This window comes from Natrix helvetica (genome assembly GCF_964273705.1).
Source record: "Natrix helvetica genome assembly, chromosome: 6".
In the NCBI taxonomy this organism is placed as follows: Eukaryota; Metazoa; Chordata; class Lepidosauria; order Squamata; family Natricidae; genus Natrix; species Natrix helvetica.
Genome location: NC_138553.1, coordinates 20,435,760 through 20,455,396, shown reverse-complemented (window position 1 = coordinate 20,455,396; position 19,637 = coordinate 20,435,760). Strand labels below are relative to the sequence as shown.

General features: G+C 41.5%; 1 protein-coding gene across 2 annotated transcripts in view; it reads left to right on the top strand.

Annotated features, from left to right (window-relative positions):
* Nucleotides 1-19,637, top strand: part of TMEM178B (transmembrane protein 178B) — a 363,015-nt gene that overhangs the window by 331,225 nt on the left and 12,153 nt on the right. The window contains exon 4 of one of the 2 annotated variants that reach the window (XR_014175705.1): nt 16,629-17,905. Coding sequence is in view for 1 of the 2 variants with exons in the window: in XM_081957050.1 (XP_081813176.1) it covers nt 16,629-16,879 (251 nt within the window). In the remaining variant the exon portion in view is untranslated. Of the gene's footprint in view, nt 1-16,628; nt 19,050-19,637 lie in introns of those variants that run through there. The other variant, XM_081957050.1, reaches the window with a different exon arrangement.

Here is a 19,637-nt window from a genome sequence, read left to right as displayed (position 1 = left end):
AGTGTTGGAACCTGTCAGAACCGGCTGAATTTCATCCCTAATGAAAACAAATACAAAATATAATAATATATAAAAGGCAGCTCAGTTTGAAACACAACATTAAACCTTGACATGAGGAAATATCAGTCTTTCCTTTAAATTGATTAAATTCCAGTTAATAAGCAGGCAGCAAATGTATTACCATCTGGGATGACACTGTCTTTCATCATCAAAGTGTATTGTCTTTTGCTATACAGATAGTCCTTGATTTACGACCATAATTCTATTCTCTGCCTCCCGAGTCCCAGCTGATCGGGAGGAAATGGGGATTTTGCAGTAACCTTCCCCTGGAGTGGGAAGGGAATGGAGATTTTATAGCATCCTTCCCCTGCCATGCCCACCAAGCCACGCCAACCAAGCCACACCCACAGAACCGGTAGTAAAAAATGTTGAATCCCACCACTGGACTGCAGGATCCAATATGGTTCAGTCACTGGGACCAGACGTTCAGTCTTTTGAGCTTTTGGACTCATGCTGAAGAATGTCCTCAGGGAATATCTCTCTCACCAGATGTGTGCTTTGGATTATTCTGTACTTAGTATTTATGTGATGCCAGGTTGTGTGTGGCTTTTTTCTGATTGGGGTGTTAATGGCCAGCTATTAAGGCAATGGCTGCTATTTCCTTGTGCTGCCATGTTCTTGGCTCCTGAGTACCTGTTAGGCTGGTAGTAAATCAGTGCTCCTGTTGAATGACAAGGGGCCCATTTCCCAGTCTTCACTGATTATTTTTATACCTATTTGACCAACAATCTTAGTACTGCAAAATGGAATTTATGTCCTTGTTCATTGCAATGTGAAGCTACCAATGAGTTCAGGTCTTCTCGTCTGAGCACTTACTCCTCATCTGATAGCTGTTCTCTCTTGCAATCTGACTCCTGGGATGGGTGGGATGGGTGGGCCAGCCAGGACTGGGATTGGGGGGGGGGTTCTCTGAACTGCACAGAATCTTAGCTAGAGGTTCTCCCAAACCCTGCGAACCCCCAGCAGCCCACCCCTGGATACCTTGTGGGTGGGGGTGACACTGGGAGGCCACCATCCATCCGGATCCATAAAGGATGTAGACAAGCAGCAAAAAGTTCTGCAGGTATGGCTTATATAGAGCGAATGAATTACATACACAGAGATCTGCGATCTGCGTTCTGCAAACATCCTGGTGGGGAATGGTCTAATATGCAAAATTGCTGATTTTGGATTAGCAAGATTAATTGAAGACAATGAATACACAGCCAGACAAGGTGCAAAATTTCCTATCAAGTGGACTGCTCCGGAAGCTGCATTATATGGAAGATTATAAGCCAAAAGCAGCCCAGCAGAGGGGAAGAGCCTAGATAGATTGCGGCCTCCTTCCATGTTCCAACCTATGAATATTCCATTGTGGGCCAATGAAGCCACACTGCCCTACCACCAGATTGTTGGGAGGCTGCAAACTTCTCCTGGCTCTTACTAGGCTGCGGGGGAGTCAGCCGCCTGCATCCAAAGGTGGCAGCTTAAGCAGCAGCTTCCCAAAACCTTTCCCTTGCTTAATCTCCTTCCTCCCCCAGAAACCCCCAATAAGGTGTTGAAAGCAAGCAAGCAAAGAAAACCTTTCTACAGCTTGTTTGCCTTAAGGCACTGAAGAGAAAGAAAAACTCAAAAAAGGAGCAGAAGCACAAGCAGACGTTGGGTCCTAAAGAGAGTCAGGTGGAGAGCAAAAGCCTTGAAAAACTTTGGAAGGTACTTTGTTGCCTGCTCGACACCTTTTTCTTTGCTTGCTTCTTTGCCTTCCTCTACTCTTCAGCCTGACAGTAACTCAACAAGGTAAGTCATGTACGGATGTTGTCACTATCTTTCTAGGCATGCAAGAAGCAATGAATGGAAACTAATCAAATAGAAAAGCAACCTAGAATTAGAGATTTCTTAATACCGAGAACAATTAATCAGTGGAATGGCTTGCCTCCAGAAGTTGTAGATGTTCCAACACTGGAGGTTTTTAAGAAGAGATAGACAGCCATTTGTCCAGAATGGTATAGGTCTCCTGCTTGAGTAGGGACTCAGGTTGGACTACGGGACCTCCAAGGTCCTTGCCAACTCTGTTATAGCAATAGCACTTTACAGCCCTCTCTAAGTGGTTTACAGTGGTTTACAGACTCAGAGGGATTAAGTAAGCAATGGTTTGGGGAAGCTTATCATGAAACTGCTATCTTTGTGTGAGATTGGTTTCCTCAATGCCCAGGAGAGGTTTGCAGTCTCCTGACATCCAGGTGATCAGGGCAGAAAGCTGATCAAAAGCAAGCTGCCATTTCTACAAGGAATTGTTGGAGTGCTGAAAATGGTGGCTGCTTCCAGGAGGCATGGAGAGTAGGCCAAGCTCTGCAGGTGTTGTGGCCCACCAGCGGCGAGCGGAGCTGGTGGCAGACTCAGACAGTGAGGTGGATGGGGAGGAACATGAGCCAGTCCTGGGGAAGGCTCTGATGAGTGATTTGCATCTGAGGCAGAGATAGAGCCAGAGCCATCCGACAGTTATCAGCTGCCGTCGGAGATCAGTGGGGCAGAAGAACAGCTGGGGAACAGCTGTTCCCAATGTGCGCATGTGCAAAGCTGCCAGGAGACGGGAACAGCTAAGGAACAAGGGCCGATTCGGCAGCAAAGGCACAGGTAGATGGTGAATGGCCCCTTCCCATAGGAAATAAAGAGGAGCGAAAGGGGAGGGGAGTTTGCAGGAGACAATTAGTTCAATTCATCAGGGTGAAGATCTGTTCCTGACTTCTTGCCAATTAATTGCTGCTACAGCGTGGTGTTTAGAAGATATCGGCCTGGCAACTCTCCAAGCCTGATTAAGGTCTGTAGTTGTGAAATCTCATGAAAGACTGTTGGCCGGGACTTTGCTGGAGAGGAATGCCCTTTAACCTAAATAAAAGAGGTTTTACTGGCACAAGGAGTCTGCTTCATGATCTTGGGAAACCTCGGTCAGAACAGCAGGATCCTGTCAGGATGGGATAGGGAAGAGAAGTGGGTGGGCGCTACAGCATCCATGTGGTAGATTGTAATGACCACGGTGATACTGAGGCCACCGTAAGAGTTTGAAACAGGAAGCTGTCATAACTTTGGCTGTTAAGTGATTGGTCATATCTCAAGAACTACCATACTACATGCACTATAAGTCCACCATTCCTCATATAATGACAAATTCCTTACTTTGACATAGAGTTCAAAACTATACTTACACTTCAAACTGTATTCTTCTACCCAAAAGCATAGTAACAAAATTAAGTAGAGCAAGTTGACATCATATTCCCAAAATATTCATTTTGCACATCCAGCATGATGAAGTTGACAGTCAACCCCTTTTAAGCATCCTCTGTTATGTTTAATATACTTGAAAAAATATATTTTGTTGAATTAGACCCAATTTAAGATTATAAGAAACATAAAACTCTTTAGTTACTATCTTATATCATTTTATGACAGAATGCCTTGACGTGTACGATTCTGCCCACTTGGTTCGGGGAAAAAATGGGGGGGGGGTACTTGTCTCCCCCACTCTGAGAGGTTTTATGGGCTTAGAAGTAAAGACAGGCTTTCTTAGTAGTAGCTCCTGCTTTATAGAATATATAGGTGAAACTCGAAAAATTAGAATATTGTGCAAAAGTTCATTTATTTCAGTAATGCAACTTAAAAGGTGAAATTAATATATGAGATAAGATTCATTACATGCAAAGCAGGATAGTTTAAGCCATGATTTGTCATAATTGTGATGATTATGGAGTACAGCCCATGAAAACCCCAAATCCACCATCTCAGAAAATTAGAATATTACATGCAATCAATAAAACAAGGATTGTACATAGAACAATATCGGACCTCTGAAAAGTATAAGCATGCATATGTACTCAGTACTTGGTTTGGGCCCCTTTTGCAGCAATTACTGCCTCAATGTGGTGTGGCATGGAAGCTTTCAGCCTGTGGCACTGCTGAGGTGTTATGGAAGACCAGGATGCTTCAATAGCGGCCTTCAGCTCTTCTGCATTGTTCGGTCTCATGTCTCTCATCTTTCTCTTGGCAATGCCCCATAGATTCTCTATGGGGTTCAGGTCAGGTGAGTTTGCTGGCCAATCAAGCACAGTAATCCAACAGTCATTGAACCAGGTTTTGGTGCTTTTGGCAGTGTTGGCAGCTGGAAAATGAAGTCAGCATCCCCATAAAGCTCGTCTGCGGAAGGAAGCATGAAGTGCTCCAAAATCTCCTGGTAGACATCTGCGTTGACCCTGGTCTTAATGAAGCACAAAAGTCCTCTTTTCTGATAAGAGCAACTTTTGCCAAAAGCACCAAAAACTGGTTCAATGACTGTGGGACTACTGTGCTTGATTGACCTCTCCATTCTTCCTCCATACTCTGGGTCCTTGGTTTCCAAATGAGATGCAAAATTTGCTCTCATCAGAAAAGAGGACTTTGGACCACTGAGCAACAAGACTTTGGACCACGCCATAATCAGTTATGATTGGATCCAACTCTCCTTATAGTCATTAGAAGTTTGAAACCGTTTTATTTTAGCATGCCTTTGGAGTCTCTTAAAGAATTGGGAAAAATATTCCAAAAAAGCCTAATTATAAACTTCCAAACATATGCATTAGAAAAGAGATAGGCATCAGGTCTGCCATTTTTTTGTGTTTTCATAGATTTAGTGGTATTTATAATTTCCTAAAGGCATAAAAAACAAGGGACGCGGTGGCTCAGTGGCTAAGATGCTGAGCTTGTCGATCAGAAAGTTCGGCAGTTCAAATCCCTAGCACCGCATAACAGAGTGAGATCCTGTTACTTGTCCCAGCTTCTGCCAACTTAGCAGTTCAAAGGCATGTAAAAAATGCAAGTAGAAAAATAGGAACCACCTTTGGTGGGAAGTGTTCCATTCGCCTTCGGCATTTAGTCATGACTACAGAGATGTCTTTGGACAGCGCTGGCTCTTTAGCTTTGAAACAGAGATGGGCACCTCCCCCTAGAGTTGGGAACAACTAGCACATATGTGCGAGAGGAACCTTTACCTTTTAAAGGCGTAAAGGTGTATCTAGAAAAAGAGCATCATGTATTATCTTTGGAAGACTACAGTTCCATCCTAGGTAGGAAGTAGTCATCCTGGTTAAATTGTGTTTCAGTAAATGCATAAGTTAACAGAAACCAACGTAGCCTCTACATAATGCAGACTTTTAAACATGACATCTTTCTGCCAATTTGATTGCCTACTTATTTATATGACGTTGTCCACTAATTAAAAAAAAGAACAGTTTATATATCCACAGTGAAGTCTGTAAGGGAATTAAAATTAGTTAGAACAATATTACAGTCTTGAAAAAGACCTAAAACTTGATTAAAATCTCCAGCCATAATTAAATCATGCACAGCTAAACTGAAAGGACGTTCAAACCTCTATGAAAAAAATCTTGATGATCCTTAGTAAGCCCATAGGAATTAGTAAATGCAGCAAGATCATTAAAATCAGTGGTATTTAAACAATTAAATATTTCTGAATCATTTCTTTCATCTTCCACTACAAATATCGAAAATTTAATCAAAATAACTACTCCCTAGTAGATTTTGATTTTCTACTAATAGGTATTAAAGCAATCCATCCCTTAAGTGAAAAGAAGCTTTTACTTATAAAAGATAAGTTTTAAAAAACTTCTGACCATTAAATCTAAGACCTTTTACATTGCAGGAAATGACTAAAGGTGACATAAAGGACCAAAGGTGCTTTTTCAAGAGGCAACTGGACTTTCTGATTTTTCTTTGAAGACGTTTCGCTTCTCATCCAAGAAGATTCTTCAGTGAAATCCTTCCATTCCCAGCCATCCAGTCAGCGCCGAAGAAGCTTATTGGATGAGAAGCTAAACATCTTCAAAGAAAAACCAGAAAGTCCAGTTGCCTCTTGAAAAAACACCTTTGGGACAACCGTGACCTGGATGACTGAGAATCTCCATAGACATGACATAAAGGAATTGCACATTAAAAACCTATATAGAAAATTCAATTTCCATGGGTTAAACCTATCCATCCATCCATCCATCCATCCAAACTGAGACAGACTGTTTTTAAAAACTAAAAATTGTATAGAAGGTTGCACATTTAAAAAGGAAAAGGAAAGGAAAAAAGTTTTTAAAGGACCAAATGAAAAGTTTGAAGCAGAAACAAAAAAGAAAAGTAGAAGAGCAAATGGTAAGGTATCTCTAGAAGTAAAGGTAAAGGTTCCCCTCACACATATGTGTTACCAACTCTAGGGGGCAGTGCTCATCTCTGTTTCAAAGCCGAAGAGCCAGCGCTGTCCAAAGACGTCTCCACGGTCATGTGGCTGGCATGGCTAAATGCCGAAGGCACACAGAATGCTGTTACCTTCCCACCAAAGGTGGTTCCTATTTTTTCTACTTGCATTTTTACATGCTTTCGAACTGCTAGGTTAGCAGAAGCTGGGACAAGTAACGGGAGCTCATTCCATTACACAGTACTAGGGATTCGAACACCGAACTGCCGAGCTTTCTGATCTCTAGAAGCAACATGTTAAAACCATACTTTCATCCTTGTCCCCCAGCTAAAATGGTCCATCTCTCTTTGGGAAAAGACAGACTGACATTATTTTTATACAAATAGATTTTATAAGTGGTTCACTGGGCACAGTATCAGAATTTTCAAATTGAGTAAACTTTGCTTCGTGTGAATCAATCACTGTGGTTTTTACTTCCACTATTTTTTTCTCTAAGGTGTCAAATTTGCTTTCGCTCAAAAATGTCTGTTTCATAAACACATCCCACTGTTTTTATCTGCATAAATCCAGTCATTCTAAAAAAGCATGTAAATCATCGTAAAGGACTTTTAAATAATAAGCAAATCCTCACCACATTTTTTCTTGTTGACTTTCTCTGTTACTAAGATGAAGCTGTAGGTAAAGCTTTGCTGTTCCTAGGTTCTTCCTGTGAAATGGTACAGATCAGCAGACAGAGCACACAAAAATAATATTTTTATTGAGAAAGTCTATAGAATCTAGTAATAAAGCTATTACTAGAACTAGTAATATATTTTCCAAGTCTCTATGGAAATTCTCAATCATCCAGGTCATGATTGTCCCAGACTGAAGTTAAAGCTGAAGAAGGTTCTTGGATGAGAAGCAAAGCATTTTCAAGGAAAAAAATCCAAGAAAGTCCTAAAGGCTGTAGAGATTCTCAGTCAATCCAGGTAATCATGGAGATTAGGAAGGTTGAATAAATCCTTTCTTCAAACTGACATACAGCAATCCCTTCAGTGTGAGTAACTCTTGGGTAAAATCTGGTAACTCTTCGCTGGAATCTGGACCAGTGGCGGGAGTCAAAAAACTTTTACTACCGGTTCTGTGGGTGTGGCTTGGTGGGCATGGCAGGGGAAGGATAGTGCAAAATCCCCATTCCATCCCCACTCCTGGAGAAAGGATACTGCAAAATCCCCATTCCCTCCCCACTCCTGGGGGAAGGATACTGCAAAATCCCCATTCCCTCCCCACTCCTGGGGGAAGGATACTGAAAAATCCCCATTCCCTCCCCACTTCTGGGGGAAGGATACTGAAAAATCCCCACGCCTGGGGGAAGGATACTGCAAAATTTCCATTCCCTCCCCACCCCACTAACCTGCTTTCCAGCTCCGTTCTCCTGTGCAGGGCAACAAAAAAAGACCCAGTCGATCAGCTGGGACTTGGGAGGAAGCGAATAGATTGGGGGTGAGGCCAGCCAGAGGTGATTTGCCGGTTCTCCAAACTACTCAAAATTTCTGCTACAAGTTTATTAGAATCGGTGAGAACCAGCTGAATACCACCTCTGATCTGGACTCTTGATTTCAATTTGAAGATAGTTACATGTCTGGTGGAGAGGCAATACAATTGCCGCCGCCTCCCCAAACATATCCACAAAGTCAGAGTATTTTTCTTGTAAGGTAGGAGAGTCAGTGCACCAAACAGCCACGGGGAAGGGTGAGAATAAAAAGCTTGCAATCAGTGTTGTTGACATTTCATTGATGGAAAATAAATTGTTCTTTGCTCCTGATGCACATCTGGATTATGTAATTGTAGTCAATCAATCCTCAGCACATTGGGAATCTGTAAGGTAGCAATAACAGCACTGAGTGGCAAGCATTCTGTATGATTTCAGTTGTAAAGGGTTAGCACAGTGCAACTCAAGCCCAGCTTGTAGCATCTGCCCATCAAGTGCTCTGACCAGCATTGGCCTTTCTAGCAATTAAATCAATAAATTAAACTTTTATGCTGTGGCTCATCTATAAAATTGGCTGTTGCCCCCAAGTCTGAGATTTGTGTCTTCCAACCTATTTCTAAATACTCTTCTAATAAAGGGTAGCAGGAACAATAAAATGTGCTTGCTTGTTGTCTGAGTGCTGTTTAATTGTCTTTAATTGTATGAGGGTCTCATGCAGAGGAAGAGAACCTGCAATGTTTCCCAAAGCTGTGGCCTTGAGCAAGTCAGACATTTCCTTGCTGTGTAGCCTGTAGATCTACACATGTGCAGCATTTGGTTCATTTGGGTGAATGAACTTAGCTGTGCAAGATCTGGCTAGATGTCTGAGAGCTCCTTGTAAAAGCATAATCTGAGATTTCTTCCTTGCTTCTCTCCTGGAACTACATTTCCTTGATTGCCCCAATTCACTGGATCTCTAATACTGGATTCTGACGAGGTCCAGGCAAATAGAATACTACAGGGGGAAGAGAGGCTTCCTTCCTATTCCTTCTAGACCTCAACTCTTTCAATAACCAGGGGTGGGCTGCTATGGGTTCGCCCGGATTCGGGAGAACCCATAGCTGATGTTATGGCTGGAGCCTGGAGGAGGTTTTCACCCTCCCAGAAGCGCGAGGAAAGCCTCCAAAGCCTGGGGAAAGTGAAACACTCCCCCCACTGTGATTCAGGAGGCCGACTAGGCCACGCCCACCATTGCCATGCCCACCCAGCAACTGGGCAGGGAACCCATTGCTGCAATTTTTGAAGCCCAGCCCTGCCAATAACTATCTATTAACACACCATGTTGGACCAGCTCTTCCAAATTATCTGGGGTGCCTTGTGTCATCAGTTAATCTCTCAGCTAGTTAACCAGTCCTTCTTGAAACTGGTCATTTCAAATGAAATCATTCCACCCACCATTCTAGCAAATTATTTCACATTTGTTATAAGCACGTCGTGCACTCTACATTGGCCTTACTGCTCTTTCACTCTGGGCCAGAATATACGAATGCGCCTGCTGTTGTCTGAATGATTTCTGGCTAGTTTTTCAAGGTCATCTCCATGGCTCCCTACAGAAATAGAGAGACATACAATCCTTGTTTACTCCGTCTTCTGAATCCAGATCCATAATTTATCTCTATGAATCAGTAATTTAAATTAAAGAAAAAAGACAAAAGGGGATTTCTGTCTGCCAAATTAAGCAATAAAAAGATGAGGAGATAGCCCTTTAACTGGGGGAAAACCCAAGTTCATAAATTTACTTTCTTACTCTCATTTAATGGGGTATTGACTGCAACAGAGGAAAACAGCGGAGAAAAAATATATATTGCTGTTGGATGCAACACAAGAAAGCCAGGAAGTGGGAGTTAGAATTGACCTTCAACCCCACCGAAATCACTGACACTCTTTAAAAGGCCACAGAGCTGCCAAATTACAATTGGCGAATCTGCACTTGTGCCACCTGGTTTGCTAAGTACCAAACCAGCTTGTGCCAACCTGTGGCAGAGGATTGCCAGAGACACTTAATACAATAATACAATAGTAGAGTTGGAAGGGACCTTGGAGGTCTTCTAGTCCAACCCCCTGCCTAGGCAGGAAACCCTATACCGTTCCAGACAAATGGCTATCCAACATCTTCTTAAAGACTTCCAGTGTTGGGGCATTCACAACTTCTGGAGGCAAGCTGTTCCACTGATTAATTGTTCTAACTGTCAGGAAGTTTCTCCTCGGTTCTAAGTTGCTTCTCTCCTTGATTAGTTTCCACCCATTGCTTCTTGTTCTGTCCTCAGGTGCCTTGGAGAATAGCTTGACTCCCTCTTCTTTGTGGCAACTCCTGAGATATTGGAACACTGCTATCATGTCTCCCCTAGTCCTTCTTTCTCTTAAGCTAGACATACCCAGTTCCTGCAACCGTTCTTCATATGTTTTAGTCTCCAGTCCCCTAATCATCTTTGTTGCTCTTCTCTGCACTCTTTCTAGAGTCTCCACATCTTTTTTACATCGTGGTGACCAGAACCAGAACTTGCAGCCATTGGGATTGCATTTTTTTTCAAAACTGCTTCTCCAAAAAGAGAACAGACGAAGCTCAGACCAGAGTCTAGTTCATACTGAGTTTTCCCTGTATGGCTATTGGCCTGCCCAAAGTTGAGGAGGAATGCAGCTGTTCTTTTGAATTGGCAACCTGCATGAGCTGGCCCAGATTCTGCATATTAACAGGGTCTTCGTTCTCTATGGTGATCCAAAGCAGCGGGGAAGCGGTTTGCTTTGCTTTGGCTTTTCGGTAAAAATGTGTGAAGGATTTATGATTTCACAAAGCACATCGGCCTTGTATTAGCCAATCGGTCTGCCTGCGCTTTCCAAAGCAGTTTAATAAATAAATAAGGGCAGATTTAAACTAAACCTTGTCTGTCACATGCCCGTCTGTTAGCCAATGATGAGGCTATAGTGTGCAATTAAGCAATCATTTATATTCTATGCAAGTGTGTGCCAAAATAATAAAGAGCTCTCAGGAGCCTCATGCTGCTGAGGCATTTAATTCATGCACAGAAGGAGGTTGCTGTAAAGCTGCTTCAGCAGAAGGGGATTTCTCACAATGGAGCAGGGAGAGAGCAGGGCCGCATTCTGCAATGATTTGATAAGGCACTCAATGGCCAAGAGCCAGAGCCGGCCCACAGGGTGCTTAGATCTGGTCCGCAGGGCCACCCTGGAAACAACAAAGAACTTGGCCCCAGTGCCTCTGCTAGCAGAAACGGACCTCGTGAAGGGCCAAATGCTGCCCTCATGAGCTCCGTTTTCACTGGCAGAGGATTGCAGGATGCCGTTGCAGCCAAAAACAGAGTTTGTGAGGGCAGCAGGCAGCCCTTTCAAGCTCTGTTTACACTGGCAGAGAGTTGCAAGAAGCCATCGCAGCCGAAAATGGAGCTCAGGAGCCCATTTTATCTGGCAGAGCCCTGAGGTTGCCACAGGCGCCCCTGACATGATTGATGTTGAGCTGGCCATGCCCGGCCTGCCTCTCAATGAATGATGCAGTCCTCAATGAAATTGAGTTTGACACCCCTGTGATAAGGCAATGGAATAATTTAAGACACTAAAAAGGAGACTGTGTTTCTTGGGTCAGATCCACTTTTTTTGTTTTTCTTGAGTGTTCCTGATATTTCTCAGTGATATAAATAAAAACTGGCAGGAATACACTGGGTATACTTGAATAACCTACACACATACCCATTTCATAAAAGATGGGTAGGTGAATGGATAGACATGACAGAACTTTGTCCAAATGTTTGTATGTATCATAACATTTTTATTTTAAAGTATAGTGTATTGTATACACTTTGCCACATGGGAACGAGATCTTTAGCTAAGTTGAATTTTAACCAAGTAGCGTCTCTAAGATTGATAGAAGGATCAATGGATGGAGAGATACACAGATATGGGAACTTCAACACAACAAACATAAGATTTCTTCCTTCATTTCTTTTTCTCTCCACAAACCCTATATTGGAAGAAATGTCCATCTGGGTTCAGTTTCAAGTGGGAAAAAAAGACACTGGAAACAAGGAGAGTGCTTGGAAAGATGCTTTAATGGTGGACAGGACCATATGGTTTGAGATCCTGGACAAAAAACCCCACATGGATGGGAGAAAGATAGCTTTGCTTCTTTCTTCTAGGAGAGGGGAGGGTGCTAACTTCCTACACCTATGAAATTGTTTGGATTGAGAGAGTAAGTGATCCTAAAGTCAATCAATGAGATGAAGGAGGACTTGAAATTCCCCAGACCTAATTCCCTGGACATTGGGCCACATTGCTACGGCTAACAGACAAAATAAATTTCAACAATCTCTGCAGGATTTAATATTTAAATATTTAAATATTATTTAAACGCTTACAATTTTATACCAAGAAAAAAATTAGAAAAGAAGGCGGTAGAGGTTGTGGTTGTGGTTATCTTGGAAAGCGCTGAATCATCTGTGCTCAGGCAACCTTCCTGGCTGCAATTAAGCACCAGCTTTACCTAGTTAATTGAATTATTCATTTTTTTGGTATAAAAGTTTATTTTTAGACTGACAAAGACAAACAACACATAAAACATAAAACCATCATCAATTACATATACAAATAACATGTTGTTTGGTTACATGCATTTGTGCATCACCGCTTTCAATTATATATAAAGTCACAGATTGTCCATCAGGTATACATAGGTACATTGTTATCATTGTAGATCATATGTTCAGCTACAATTGTTATTCCTTCATTTTAAACAAATATTCTAGAGATTAGATTCATATATATACCAACATTCCATTGCATGATTATTAGTCTATTTAGTAATAATATGTCTTTATAGTATCACCTATCTCTGGGATGGGTCTATAGTGCTTAATTTGTGATAGATCAGCCTCCTCTTTTGGCAGAAGTGTAATATATGCTTCTGACCATGATTTGGGCATCCTGCTCTCTGACATCACCTCGTTCATAACTTCTAATAGTGGAAGGGACAACGAGAAAGTAAAAAAAAAAGTGCAAAGAGCCATTCCAATTTAGAAAGTGATTTACAATGAAAGTCCGATCCGGCTTCTGACAATAAAAAGGGAAAAAAGGAAACCTTCAATTGACCATGCCTTAAGTCCGCCACTTACTCTCTCATCAGTGTTTATTTTAAATTAAATCTCCAGATTTTAGGGTGTTCTCTCTCCAATAGAAAAAAAGAAATTTAAAACTCTCACCAAAATGACATGCTTCTCTCATGCCCTTGCGTTACGGAGCTGTCAGCAGTTCCAGCAGCCTAATGGCTGACTCGTAGTCGCTGGCAAGAGGGGCTTTTTCCCAGATCACCAGAGACTTTGCGGGTGTCTCTGGGATCGACAGGATATACCCCTACCTGTCACCGTCTCTACGGGACGGTTTAGGTCCAGTTGAACCGTGCAGGCGACCAGAATTCGGTGGCAATCACAGAGCCCCGAGAAAGTCTGTCATTTCACCGTGACATCAAGTCTTCCCCATCTGAATTATTCATTTTTGAGTGGTATACACTAAAACTATAATCTAAATAAACGGACTTGTTTTGCAGAACCCAATAAGTTTAAAAAAATGGTCATCCACCCTAAAACAACCAAAGTTAATAATAACCAAGTATAACATGTCACGTTTACTTGGCCTTATAAAAATATATTGAATGAACGAAGCTTGTATCTATTTTTAATAAAAAATCTGAAAGTCAGCAAAAGCCACTGGGCTAGGATTCAGGCTGGAATGGTAATATGTGGACCCCATGTGAGGAATCAAGTGAATTGTTTAGGAATGTCCCCTGAATCCCTGGATGCAATGAGGAGATTTCAGCCAACAGAATGCATTGGCTTGCTGTGCTTCCCTATTTGGTTCACAGAGCATCATTTTGGATTCTTCCCCATTTGCAATGCAGTGAAGTCATGTAAATTCAATGTCATTGAACCACAGTGTCTGCTCTAAAGTACAATTTTAAAAGGAAAGGAATATAATAGCAATAGCACTTAGACTTACTGGTATATACCACTTCATAGTGCTTTCACAGCCCTCTCTAAGCAGTTTACAGAGTCCGCATATGGCCCCCAACAATCTGGGTCCTCATTTTAGCCACCTCGGGATGATGGAAGTCTGAGTCAACCTTGAGCCTGGTGAGATTCGAACTGCTGAACTGCAGCTAGCCCGCAATACTGCACTCTAACCATTGTGCCACCATGGCTCATATCCCATACCGATAATCTGGTAGTATGGCAGCAATGATGTATGAAGGCCCAACTTCCAAAGCCTCCTGCTGTACCAGAAATGCATTTCTACCTCCACTGAAGTAGAAAGAAAGAGCTATCATACTCATATAGGATCATAATCACAATCCAATCAAGGTAGAAAGTAAAGTCGATTTATCCTAAGAGAACCATCATTTAACTCCCCCAGTAGAACCTGGAACCAGAGATTTTAATTACTAATGCAAGTATCTTCTTTCCTAATGAGATCTGAAATATGAAGCACATTTTATTGACTCATATTTCATGGTGGGTCACAAGTAAAAATTAAATGAAGTTCTCCTACTATTGACTGATTGTTGATTAGAATTGCATGGAAATAATAGCTAGCTATTCAGAATATCCATTAGCCCCTCCAAACAATGGGCAGCAAGTACAAGCTATCTGTTCCTTATCTGCTTTTGATTGTATCATTTTGATATTGTTCATCTTTGCTACATATCAAGCAGGAAAGCAAATAATAATAATGATGATCAAATAGCGCTGTACATATTCAGAATTTGGAATAGGAATGGAATTAGGTGATTTAATCCAACCTCTGTCGATTGAAAGAATCCTTTCAATTTATTTGGCTTTGAATGATGATGGAATTCCCAACATACTTTTATTCACTCTTTCCATTTATTTGGGGCAGAAATAGAGTCTTTTTCCAGCAGTTGAAAGCTGTTTAAGAAATAAAGATAACTCTTTCATTTCTGGGAAAAAATAAATACTGCATACTACAAAACTTATTACTTGTAACCTAATGTTCTATGAGGAACAGTGGCTCAGTGGCTAAGATGCTGAGTTTGTCGATCAGAAAGGTCAACAGTTCAGCAGTTCGAATCCCTAGCGCTGCGTATTGGAGTGAGCTCCCGTTACTTGTCCCAGCTTCTGCCAGCTTAGCAGTTCAAAAGCATTTGAACATGCAAGTAGAAAAATAGGAACCACCTTTGGTGGGAAGGTAACAGTGTTCTGTGTGCCTTCGGCATTTAGTCATGCCAGCCACATGACCACAGAGATGTCTGGCTCTTCAGCTTTGAAATGGAGATGAGCACCGCCCCCTAGAGTTGGAAACAACTAGAACATATGTTTGAAGGGAACCGTTACCTAATGTTCTCCAAGGACCAATTCCCATCATCACAAATCAGAGGTAATATTGATGTTAGTTGCGGAAAGTACACATTGAACTCAAATAATTCTAAGGTCAAGTGATTTGAAGGACCATTATTGTATCAGTACATTATAGTAGGATGAAGCAAATAACACTGAGGTTGTACTGTATATTCCGCCATATAAGGTGACTGAGCATATAAGACGACCCCCTACTTTCAGGTACCTGCGAGCCGGCTGAAAGCTCCACGCTTCTGGGCTTTCAAAGTTTGAGCTCAGCGCCTTCCTCCTCCAGACCTCCAGCCAGACCTTATTAAGCCATCCCAGCACTCATCCATCCATGTGCCCAGGCGAGGAGCGCCGAGGTTATCGATTGAAAGGCCGGCATCTGCGCTGGTGGCGTCGCGGCTTTTTGCTTTGCGGCGTTGCTTTTTCTTTTGTTTTGGTTTTTTGGTATATCCGGCGTATAAGACGACCCTTAATTTTTGAAATACTTTTTTGGGGTTAAAAAGTCATCATACGCCAGAAAATACGGTATTCTTGTATGAACCATACAAATGTACGATACTGCCCTGAATATAATAAGATCTACTGTAAATAGCTAAGAAAGTGAGCTACCAGTTTAGCCTCTACCATGCTTTTTACAGTTCTCATTAAGCTTCTTAGATGGATCCATAAGTGTGACATAAAGGATTCATGTCACATTTATTCATTGTAGCAAATATGAGTTTTGAGGAACTCGGATGTTCAGCAAAGGTAGCAGAAAGTTTCTCTTGAGCAGCATTCAACTCCTAATGAGCACATGGACAATAATATTGAAAATTGTTTGCTATTGCAGCCTTCCAACATACTCTTATGATGTTTCCAGAGTAATGTTTAGTCTCATAGGCTTTTGAGTAGCTATCAGAGTATTGTTAGCCTCTCATTGACAAAGAAGAGCTTTATCAGAAGGTTGACATATTCAAGATGAAAGTGCCATGGATATTATATTCCCTGCAAACCTAAATATTCTCCAAATATGAAGTCTTCCAAAGGAGTACGGAGGAGTGTTTAGATCCACTGGATTGGGGGGGGGGGGAGGGGGTTCCCTTCTAAATTATGATCACTGTATTTGACTAGATGTTCTAAATGTTTGTCTGGAATACCACATTTTTAACAAAGATTGTCAGTAGCTGTTGTAGTGGGAGTGAGTGGGTGTTTCCAATCAATCCATTGACCTATAAAATCATATCCCAAGGGCCATTATCTTGGACACTTACTCTTTTAATTATTAGTTGTATGTTGTAAGTTTATGCAATTGCCTTGGAAACTGAAGATAGAATAAAATATTTTTTGAATAAACTAAGTGGCATTCTAGAATTCCTGAGTCATCCATCGCTGATTCTCCTGTTCTTTCTCCAACGGCTTTCTTTTTAGGTAGAGTTATTGTGATAATTCTAACCCATTCTTCCTGTTTTTTTTTCCTCCTCTTTGTCTTTTTCTTCTTCTTCTTTTCCAGGAACCTTCTGCATAATTTCACTGTGCACATGTGTAGCCGGAATCAACTTTGAGCTCTCCCGATATCCCCGGTACCTGTATGGACTCCCTGATGACATCAGTCATGGCTACGGCTGGTCCATGTTTTGTGCATGGGGAGGCCTAGGTCTTACTTTGATCTCTGGCTTCTTCTGTACCTTGGCCCCTTCTGTTCAACCTGTCCCCAGGACCAATTGCCCCAAATCGAGACCTGAGAATGGGACAGTGTGCTAAGACAAGTACAAACAAGCCTATAAATATACATATTATACATATATAAATATAAATGAATATACATAAACATATATTATATATAGATCTCAAACAGTTGCCAGTGCCATGGTAGAGTGGAGTCCAGTGAGGCTCCTACATCTTCTCTACAGCTTTGTATTGTTCTTGTTATTTTTCCTGGAGAAAGGAATAGCTTTTCTGCAACATTGCTCTTCCACTCAGCTCCTTAAAAAAAAAAAAATCTTCAGCGTCCCACTTCAAACATCAAGTGAACATATTGTTGCATCTGTCTGCCGCCAGTTGGGTGTGATGTGATAGGGAAGGGGAAAGGGTATCTTGGTGCATAAGGTACTTTTACAAGGAGTAAAGAAAAGAAAAAAAAACACTGTATTGGGGAAACATAAACAGTAAATAAATGAACCTCTTCAGTTATCTCTCTAAAATTTAACCTTCTCAAGGCCTCTTCAGAATCCCTCTGCTCACACATGGATGTTTTTATTTTTTTTAAAAACCTTGCCTGTTCCATCAAAGAGGAACGAACCAGAAGATTAAGGCAGGTTTCCCTTTATTTGCTAAACTTTAAAAAACAAAAAAAATCAGCCAAGATTCTTACAGAACAAAACTTCAAGTGAGGAACGTTGAGTGGATGCTTTGACAATGCTGTTTCAACTTCCCTCTGCCTTACAGCCAGGCTTAATTGACAAGGCTGAACTGTTGGCAGAAATGCAAGAGAAAGACTAACTGAAATGCTGTGATGCATAGTGTATAGCTCCCCCTCCATCCCAACTTTTTTTTTCAAAAAAAAAAAGAGAGAGAGAGAGAGAGAGAGAGAAAGAAAGAAAGAAAGAAAGAAAGAAAGAAAGAAAGAAAAGTAACCCTGGCGTTTTCATGTGATCTTCTACCAAATTCTCCTCACTGTGATCGCAACAAAAGGTGTCAAGACTTATGCATGGATGAGGAAAAGCCTGTTTGGAGGCTGCACGTTTCATGGTCTGGAGTTGGTCCTGCCTCTGATCTCGCCTTGCCTTGGTACATCAAGAACCATCTGATAGTGGATAGAAGCCATTGTGGGTGGTAAGGGGTGGGAATGTGGGCTTTGTGGTTGTTTGATCATCAAGTTGGCTGTGCAGAAGGAGTTTGGGCAGAGATTGTCGTTGTTATTGTTATGCCATTGTTTTGTTAATCACAATCATGTGGGTAAAAGCCATTGCAGTGATGGGGGAATTCTGAAGGGATGGTAATAATAAGGATTGTAATACACGGTGCTCCTCCTTATGTCCATGTGCACCAAGAACAGATGTCCGTGCAGTTATCATAAACTACCTGATTTTCTGAGCCTTCTATTTGCCGCCCAGAGTTGTTTGCTATGAGATGGGTGGCAAATAAATTCAATAAATAAATAAAGATGAGAAAACGTGTAAACCAGAAGGCATTGAAGGGAGAGAAAGGAATTCCATTCCTCATAAAAACCAAAACTTTTGATTGTGATTTGATAATTCCCCCACAGGGGTAGTGTAAGGTGTGGTTAAATAAGTCAAACTGGCAGCTGACATGTTGTGATTGAAGATTTGCCAGTTTGTATGTGTGTCACCCATTAAAAATGGATGGAATTTCAACACACCTTTGTGGCCATCAGTTTGACTTTGCCCACTGAATGTGCCCCTACAATACATACTTTTCATCTGTTTCCTCTCTTCTCCTTATTTCTTACTATTTCCCCGCTTATTTATACCTGAGTCCTCCTGTTAAATATCCGTGCTAAAGAACTGGAGACAGCTAAGGTAACGGAAATAACAACTTACGATCCAGAAAAAAACAAACCTGTGATCTGATTAGTCTTCATGGAGATTGGTACAGAGAGGATAAACAAGACAATGGAGTAGACACACATACTAATTGCATATAGTAATGAACTTCAGAGGAAAATAGTAGCGTAACATTGGAGGATGGATTTGCCAAAATAGATGAATCACACTTCTATTTATAGTACCTCGTGACATAAAATAAAACTACCAGTACAGAAGTATCCTTTCCTTTAAAGACAAAAAGAAAGCACAGATAGCATATAAACAGTCTTTCCAAGTATATTCTGAAGTATTTAATCCATGTAGCACCTTCTTGATGTCTCTTTTCATCGTAGCTACATGTGCAGATAAACCATGTGGTTACAATGTGTGGGTCTACCACTCAGCCTTGGATTAACCATTAAGCACATGCTTTTAGGGAACCAAGAGAAGGGGGCACCACATCATTTTTCCTTCCCAGCTATCATGCTCTTAATTATTTCATGGTTGCATTTGACTTTAGTTTTCAGTGTTGAGCTTTAATGTGTCAGTTAAGCAGTGGAGGAGCCAAGGGCACCATAGCTGTGCTGTGCTTAGGGCATCAGTTGGCTTTAATCCAGTCCTGCTACCATATAAATGAATGAACTGCGTAGTCAAAAGCACACTTTTGGGGTGCCTGTAAGGGCATTTCCACCAGCGTCAGATTCTACCTCTGGACCCAGAATTTCAGTCATGCCACTCTACATGTGTCTTTAGTGCTGATGAATCAGAAACTTCATGAAAGGACCCTCCAGATGGCTAATGGGGGAATGCAAAACTTGGTGGTCTTGTCACCATCCTTGTTTTGCAGTAAAGGTGGGGAGGACCCTAAAGACTGCCCAAGGAAGAAGAAATAGCAAATATATATTGAAGAAGTTGAGGGTAGTAAGGTGTCACAAAATGGAGGAGAGCCTGGGGAATGGAAAAATAGGATGAAG